General features: G+C 42.6%; 1 protein-coding gene across 1 annotated transcript; it reads left to right on the top strand.

Moving 5' to 3' along the window:
* Positions 1-630: 630 nt before the first annotated feature.
* LOC125756529 (neogenin-like) lies at positions 631-8,041 on the top strand (the record flags this gene model as incomplete). The annotated part of the gene is made up of 3 exons (XM_049411387.1): positions 631-860; positions 5,263-5,403; positions 7,794-8,041. Coding segments are annotated over 3 exons (619 nt in total), but the record flags the coding sequence as incomplete, so codon positions are not given.
* Between the last annotated feature and the right edge of the window lie 616 nt (positions 8,042-8,657).

Here is an 8,657-nt window from a genome sequence, read left to right as displayed (position 1 = left end):
AGTAAATTTTAGGTTCGAAGCAAATAGTGATTTGGTCGAATAATTTTGAATCGTATATACATCACATATTATAAAGAAAAATGAGCATACTTGTCATGACCCAACTAACCTGCACATAATTTTTTAGAATTGAAACAAGGCATGTGCAAATGTCATTTTTTTTTGGTTCAAAGGGACGTGAAAGAAACTTTGAATAGTAACAAGATTTGACTTTCATTAGAATGGAATTGATAACTTGTGAAATACGTAGCGTTTTAAAATTTACTATACTTAGAGCATACGAGCCGGTATAACAAGCTTTTAAACTTAAAAAAATGATGAATTGATGCGAGGATAATAATGTAACCTTGAAGTGGGGCTTCGCGGCAGTGCAGATTTCCCTTGAATTGGTGTATTCATGGTATATAGCACCCCTCCAATGCAGTGGAAACGCCTTTACAGGGAAGTTGCATGCGGTTTATATGTGTCTATTCGTTCATTTCGAAGCGAATTCGAATACTATAATATTCGTTCGAATATTCGAACTGCTCGAATGTTCACACAAACCTACTCACTACCAATTTTTGTATACGTTCTGTTTTACTGAGGAGGTGTTTGTAACGGTGCCTAATCTTTGTTTTAATTGGACAGGTATGCGAGTGCAAAGGGGGTAGCCTCGAAGGGGGGCAAGGGAGCGACCAAGGACTTGAAGCCACCCGACCTGTGGATCCACCATGATCAGATGGAACTCAAGGCCATGGACAAGAGCAGCAACCCAGAGGCAGCCATGACAGCCACTCCCATATCGCGAAACTCCCAGGAGATCTCCGAGGAGCACATTGGCACATTCGACAAGAAGAATTCGGGTGGTGGCTACATGGGTACGTTTCTCCACCTTCTCCTAACTGCTTGGTTACGTGGGCCTTGTGAAAGGTGTTTTGAGCAAACGTCAAAGATTTTCTATTGTTCACATGAGGTTCTCCGAGTGGCGCTGCTATTTCAAGGAATCTAACTAGAAACGACCAAGGTATCATTTTTGAACACCCCAGCTTCCAATGCATTAGATTTCTCCAACGAGAATTGCCTCACTCATGCATGTGCTGCCCCACAGATTGCATGCTGCCATCCAGCAGAAGCATGTCTGTACACAATGCAAAACCAGCTCATTCAAGGCATTGCAGGAAAATGAAAGGTGCTATGAATTGAAGCTGAGCTTGTTTTTGGCAATCTACCAGAGACACGTGTGGCTGTATCATGCCATGGTGCAGAAGAACTTAACAAGAACGGAATTTCTTTGACTACCTTGTGCTGTGCAGGGAATGGAGGGGGGAAGAAATAGAAAAAAAAGAGAGAAAGGTGATAGGTGATAGAAAAAGGTGATAGGAAAGAATAACCAGGTGCAAGATTGCCCTGCCACTGGGTGGCCAATGAACATTCGTTTTAAGTTATCTTAATTCCGCACATGCTCACAGTTCAGAAGCAGTGAGCAATTAAGTGAGCTGAAAATATGTGATCATGTTGAAAGCTGCAAGCAACGTAACTTAATTGCATTTGTGCAGTGGTTTAACCAGAGCACACTTAGACATGGCAGCATACACCGAAAGCCACACACACCGCTGTGTGTTTCTTTCCACCATGTTGATACATGTGCTGTTCCATATGTTGGTGCATTTGTTGGTGCAAACCAAGAAAGTTTGTACAGTATATGTGGGAAAGTGTAGATAATGTTTACAACTAACACTGCTGTGATTCAACACTGCTAATCTGCCTGTTTATGAGATAACGTGCAGCCAAGAATGTTTATTGGGGTGTGATTGTGATTGGGTTTAGTACAGCGTAGCAAAACGTTGGGATATGAGATAGCCGCGACATTGTCGTTCACACTGCCAGTTGCCACTTTATTAGCACAGGGCTTTGGAAGGTTTGCATGCAAAAACTGCTCTGCATGACCTGTTAATAACCTGTTTGGCATGTTACTAATGTGCATGCGCACATGGCCATGTGCGAACCTGTGCTATGTAAATCTGTACTGACTAAATCATATTTGCTGCTTTTGAAGGCCTAAGCATTAGAGTTCCTTTCCCCAAAAAGACGTTGCTGCAATATAGAAATTACTGGAATGTTTGTAGTCCCTAACATCAGGAATACACATTTGCATATCTGTTGCAAGCATAGTAAATGATTAACGACTTGCACATTTACTTACTGATATGCCGGATCACGCTCTAACACACCTTGTAGTGTAGCAGTAGCCGCTTTTCTTAAACAATCTCGCTTAACATGGTGGCCCCATTCTCGCGAATTATAGGCTAGCTCAAATTTTTCTAAACACATGTTTAGGAAATAGATCCTACTTCTGAAAACTCGTAGAGTAATTATAAAGTATCCTGGAATGCAGCTGCACTTGCTGCACCAGTTCAACGGTGCCTTGCACAAGTTCACATGATGCTGCATGAGTTTAGTTCATTCACACCTGTTGTGTGTTCATGTCATGTGTTTGAAAGCCAGTGCACTGCCAAAGAACTAGTTCCTGCACAACATAAATTTGAATATTGTAGTTCATGTAGCAAACACTTCCAGAACACAGCTGCTGTACCATTTGAGGTAGCGCAGACAATGCTGCCAAATAATGAAGACTATTTGCATGCATGCATGCCATGTTGTTTACCTTAAATGCATTGTTTATTGATGACATATCGTCACGTTTTGCCAAAATATCAGCCTAGCATAAAATATATAGGTGTTTGTCTCATATGTCCTTGTGTTCTTTAATTGAGCTCGTCTTCTGAGATCAGCTTTCATTGCAAAATGGATAATGATTATAATTCTTACATTTATAATGCTCTGTACTATCAGGGTCAAATGAAACGTGAACAGTGGCAAGAATTCACAATGGTATAGTGCGTGCAGTCCAGCCATCTCCGTGGACAGGCGCGCATATGCGTAGTGCTGCCAAACCGGATGCGCACACCTGTCCATTGTGATGCTTGGATGGCGCACACTATGCCATTTGCAAATGCTTGCTACTGTTACGTTTCATTTGATGGCGATAGTACAGTGTATCTTCATCTAATGAAAAAAGATTTTTGCAGCAACGTCTTTTGCAGATGTGATGCGTGTGCAACATCTAGCTGTCTCTGCTGCCTTATATGAACATGCCACAGCTTTTTTGCTCTTATTGCAAGAGCAGGTACCATAGTTTTGGCTCAAGACATACGCTTCACACAAGTTTTTGCACTCTTTAAGACTCAACCTCAAACGTTCATGTGTGCATGGTGAACTGTCTAAGTGTGTGCGTTTATGTTTAGACATTATTTCTGAGTGCACGCACTATGTTTTCTTTTTCTCTCTCTTTTCGTTATGTTCAGTTTTCTCACTGTTTTCTTCACCTGCTACTCTCACGTGATGAACGCTGATGCATGGTTGTCGTCCGTGCCCCTTTTGGTTTTTTCCCCCTATTGTTTTCCCACTCCTGCACAGACCAGTTAAGCAGCGACGACAGTGGAAAAACTGATAAGCCACTCTTACCGAAATCTTAACGCACTAAGCCCATAATGTTACCACTCGACTCTCGGAAGTTGCTGCCCAATTCTAGTCAAGCATGTGAGTATCAACCCAGACCCACCTATGTTTTGAGCGCACCTCCCAAACGAACCACATCCCCCGCATAAATTCATACTGCATTGATTGTTTCCTGTGTCTTAAAGAGAAACAGTGAATTTCTGTAACAGATGTTCCTAACAATCGAAGGAGCAGCGTAAAATCAGCTTACGTGTAGGACATTATTAGCTCTGATTATTACCAACGCTTCTGCATTCTTGGGAAGACAAGATGTGCTGCTTGGGAGGTGCTCAACTGATGAAAGTAACACGATGCTGCCAAACATTGCCATATAAATATAGCACGTAATTTTTTTCTCTAGGGAGAACTTCGCTAAAGTTAGACTACAAAAAAAAAATGAAGTAATGTACTTGCATTACGGCCTACCATATAGCGTTTCTATTCTTAGCTTAGGTATTTTCATTCATCGGAAAAGTTCTCCGTCTTTAAGCACTTGCCAGGTGCTCTGTGTTTGACTTGAGAATTTGGTTACAGGGGCGGTACATTGTGTACTTAAAAAAAACTGTTTTGTCATTCATGTGAGACCATTACTTTTAGATGCTGCAGATTAATTGCCCGACTTTGTACAGTGTTTCCTGAAAATTAGTGCCCATTTTAACTTTCTTTCAATTTCAGAAATCATGCACCGATTTAAATAAAACCAACCTTATCACAGAAAAAAAGAACGAAGGCTCCTTCAGGTATGGTAGGCAAGAGCGAAAGGGGACGCTGCATTTAGAATGTGACAGACTCCCGAGACTTCGCAAAAGGTTTTATCTATATGTGAATGTGGTTAGTCGGCCTCTCGTATGAAATACTGCAATCCAAGTTAAAGCACTGTACAGCTTGCTCTTGTTCTTGTGAACAAAGTAGTAACTTCATCAATCCAAGCGGTACAATATTAGAGTAAGGCTAGAAGTACAAGTCCAAGATGTGCCTTAACGAATGTTCATCTGCAGTTTCTGCAAATAAGTACTACCTACATCTTTCCCTTGAGAGCTGTCTAGCATTGTCATGTAATGTTCTTCAAACTGCCGTGAAGCAGTGTGAGCACCCTAAAAAGCACTACAGAATTTACAGCACCTACACATAAAGGTCCCAAGAGAAATTCTTCTCTTCCCCCAATAGAAAAACATATACTAGGTCGGAATTTGCTGTGCTGGTAGAGGGCAGCCATATTTTGCCGAGGTCTGTGGGGACTTGTGGAATGAATGAGTGCAAAAGTGAGCCTGCTTATTGTGCCTGCTTGTGACCGGCATTTCCTCCTCACCTGCGCTGTCAACACCCTTCAGTTTCTGCACAGGCAAAGGCAATGGACGGCAGTTGAAATCACATTACGTGCAACTAATTATAAATGTGAGAGAGTGGAATAACCTGGCCTGTATGAAGGTATGCCTAAATGAGACATGGGCATTGGCATCACTAAGACATTGGCAATTAGGGAGTGTAAACATTGCCCATTGTCGCTGTACAAAATAAAGAATTCCAGAAAAATGTTACATTCATGTCATGAATTACTCAAAATTGTAAATGGGCTCTGACTTTCCTGACGTACTGATTATGTGTGTGCACTTAAAATTGTGGAAATATATTTGTAGTGCAAAAGAAATCCTTTGTTTCTTTTGCCTCTTTGAATGCTTTAGCTTGCTCTAAAATAATGCTTTTGTCATGGACCCATTGCAGCCATGGGTCCAGCTGCTGTTTCCAATGGCAGCATGAATGCCGGTTTAGAGGGCAGCTCCATTAACATGGGCCGTCCCATCTATCCAAGGACCCAGTACAACATACCTCGGGCACACGTCACCATCGATGCAATGCATTCAGGTACATTATATATGAGTATGTACTTGGCACCCGTGTGCTATTCGTGCATGACTACACTTGCATAGTACAAACTGTAGTCCTGTTGTGTGCCTATGCTGTGAGTATACAGTGCTCATTATCTCTCTCTTTCTATCTCTCACCCCCAATGCAGTGTAGCCAATTGGATGCTCATCTGGTTGTTCTTTATACCTCTCCTTTTCTTGCTTTCTTTCTTTCTTTCTCAGGGTGCTAATACAAGTAGCAGTTTCACCACAGGTTCAGAGCACTGACAGCTAGATTACATTCAGTATTGACGCCTGCATAGCATTAATTTGCTTATTGTATTAAAATTGATGCAGACACTCTGTGCATTACAGTACGTCTGAAACCAGTTTCTGCACGTTTTGTATATGTGGGCAAAAACTGCTTTTGTCCCTTCAATAGCAGGTTTTATAAATGACTTGGAATTACATTTTGTATTATTTGCATGGACCTCACCTAGAACAAGGAGTATTGTTTGAGGGCTCAGGTGGTTAATCTGAAGAAACATTTGGAACGACATAGAAATAAGCTAATCACTCATTAATTAAAATAGCAATCCTCCACTAGCTTTGTTTAGCTAACATCCCACACCCAGCTTACGTTATTGTGCACTCGTTTTGCATTGTTTTGTGAGCATGGCCAGTAGCATCCTCTAACTTTTGTTCCTCTATTTCTAAAACACCCTGATGTTTGTGCCTCACATATTACCTCTTGTTCACCTTCAGTTCTTTGGAAGCTGCGTTCCTCTTTGTCTTGTAGTTCCACATCAGCGCTTGTTCATGACACTGCTTTGTGTATTCTAGTGCGCCTGTCAATTGGCACTTTGTGATCATGCGCACCACCCATGTTTGAGTTGTGCTTTAGTGGGCACAAGTTTGCTCAAACATCATTTTATTCTTTAAGTTAAAACAAAAATACATCAAACATTAAAGACATAGTAATCAGCGAACACATGTGGCAATGGCTTTTTTAAGTGTGACTGATAATAGTTTTTTTTTAGTCTACAAAGGTTTTGGCACTAAGTTCAAACAGAGGGGAGGGGAGTATAGATGTTAAAAACAGAGGTGAGAAGAGAAATATATTGATGCATGCCAATTGGTTGGTACAAGTAATGATCTTATCAAGCCACTGTGGCAAATTCAGCACGGTACATATATGCTGGTCCCCAACGGTGGTGGAGTGAACATGAAAGCTTCATTTATTCCAATTTATACAGTAAAAAAAGAACGAATTCATACTTTAAATGAGTACACCACATCTATGTTCGTTCAGTTCATTGTAAAGCATGTGGGTGTTAGCCTTTCTTCAAAATTACTATCATCACCATCAGGCACAAAGACAAAAAAAGCTTGCAAACTTGCAGAAGGCCTCCACATAAAAAAAAAGCTGAATGATGATTGCATATCAGAGCCATCTCTCCATCTGTTATATTGCAAAACACAAATGCTTGATCATTGTTTTACGTGACCTGCACATACAGTCTGTTTTCTTTTCCAAGTGTTTTAACTGTGGAGCTGTTTAAGCCGACCGTTAGTCTGTGCATAGCAAACAGACAACTATCATCATCATGAACCGGCACGCACTCTATTCGGCTTCTCTTTGCTCCCAGAACATGTGCGCCGATTTGTTCGGCGTGGGGTGCAATAACTCTTATGGGCGAGAGAACGAGTACAGAGAGAGAAGGAGTAGAGAGAGAGATATTGGTGGTGGAAAAAAATTTCTTGACAAGGCAGAATTCGAACCATCGTACCCACGATCCGAAGGTCAGCATCATAACCACTTGGCTATCCAGGCATAGCATAGCCTTGTATAGTATAGTACAGCAAGGAGGTGGGAAAGGGAAGTGAGGTTGAGAAGTCGGGAAAGGAGGAGGGGAGAGAGGAAAGCATAACGTAGAAAGAAAGAGAGAGAAATAGATAGAAAGAAAGGGAAAAAAGACAGAAAGAGAAAGAAAGACAGAAAGAGAGAGAAATAGAGACAGAAAGAGAGAGAAATAGAGAGAGTGAAAGAAAGGGAAGAAATTTAAAGAAAGAAAGATACAAAGAGTGAGAAAGAGAAAGAAATACATAGGAAATTCACAGGGATGAGAGAAAACGAAAGAGAGATAGAAAGAAAGAGGAAAATAAAAAGAAACAAAGAAGGCCACCTAGCTCCACACTTCCTTCAGGCTTGGCACCACTAGCGTGAAGCTGCCTTAATTTATTCGTGATAAATTGCGGTTCTTAGACAGTGCCTGTCCTATGTCATTATTTCTTGAGTGTTTGCATCATTTTTCATGCTGATCCAAAGCGTGCACAACTTTCCTGGCTTTCTACCTTCTACCTTACTACAAGACCATAATGTCCTGTTTTATTTTTTTTTCTGACCAGGTCACGAAGGTCCAAGCCCCCAGAAGTCGGGCCTCATGGGCTGCGGGAACCCCACCTACGAGCCTGTCTTGAACCCAAACATGAGCCACCCTAGTAGCTCGGCTTTGGGGACAGGCCAGATGCCAGCCTACAGCAACGCCCTGATGGGAACCGGGGGCGGGCCGCTGCTTTCGCTAAGCTCGGCTCCTCCCCTCGGCCCACCCCCCTCGGGGCCGCCACCCCAACCGCCGAGACGACAGGAACACTGACCAAGCGGGTGCATGCGGGGAATCCCCTCAAGAGCTTCAGCGTGCCTGCACCGCCCCCTCAAAGTGCACCGTCCACACCAACGTTTACAGAACTTGCTTCAGTAGCCAAACTCCCCGCCTCTGCCGTACTCTGAAAGCGGCGCGCAACCGACTTCCGGTGCAGGTGGCGCTACTGCAGCAACAAGCTCTACGTAGCAGACGGCGAAGCGCGAGTGAAGGCTGCGGACAGCTGCGATTGTGCTCGCGAATATTGAATGGCTTATCAACAGGGTTACAAAAACGACTTTTCCGCTTAGGTAATCGTGTTAAAAGCACGATTGTCTGCAGCAATATTTGAGGCCGGGCCTGCACGTGTTCTGTGTTACGCGAATGACAGCAGGCACCGTGAGCACGGCCGTCGCTGCTACTCTCATCAGGTTCATTGCTACAGACATTAGCGTTACTTACTGGCTAAGTGCAATATTGAAATACCAGTGGAGCTGATTTCACAAACCTTTTTTGCCTGACTATATACCAGAAGAGTCTGTAAATGTTTTCGTAGGTATTTGGAAACAAATAGGTCATTGCATAATTTCGTTGGAGGCTCGCGAGGGAATCCCTTTGTGCTGTCCCTCCT

The sequence above is a fragment of the Rhipicephalus sanguineus genome, unplaced genomic scaffold (assembly GCF_013339695.2).
Source record: "Rhipicephalus sanguineus isolate Rsan-2018 unplaced genomic scaffold, BIME_Rsan_1.4 Seq1140, whole genome shotgun sequence".
Classification (NCBI taxonomy): domain Eukaryota; kingdom Metazoa; phylum Arthropoda; class Arachnida; order Ixodida; family Ixodidae; genus Rhipicephalus; species Rhipicephalus sanguineus.
This window is presented reverse-complemented; position numbering and strand designations above follow the sequence as displayed.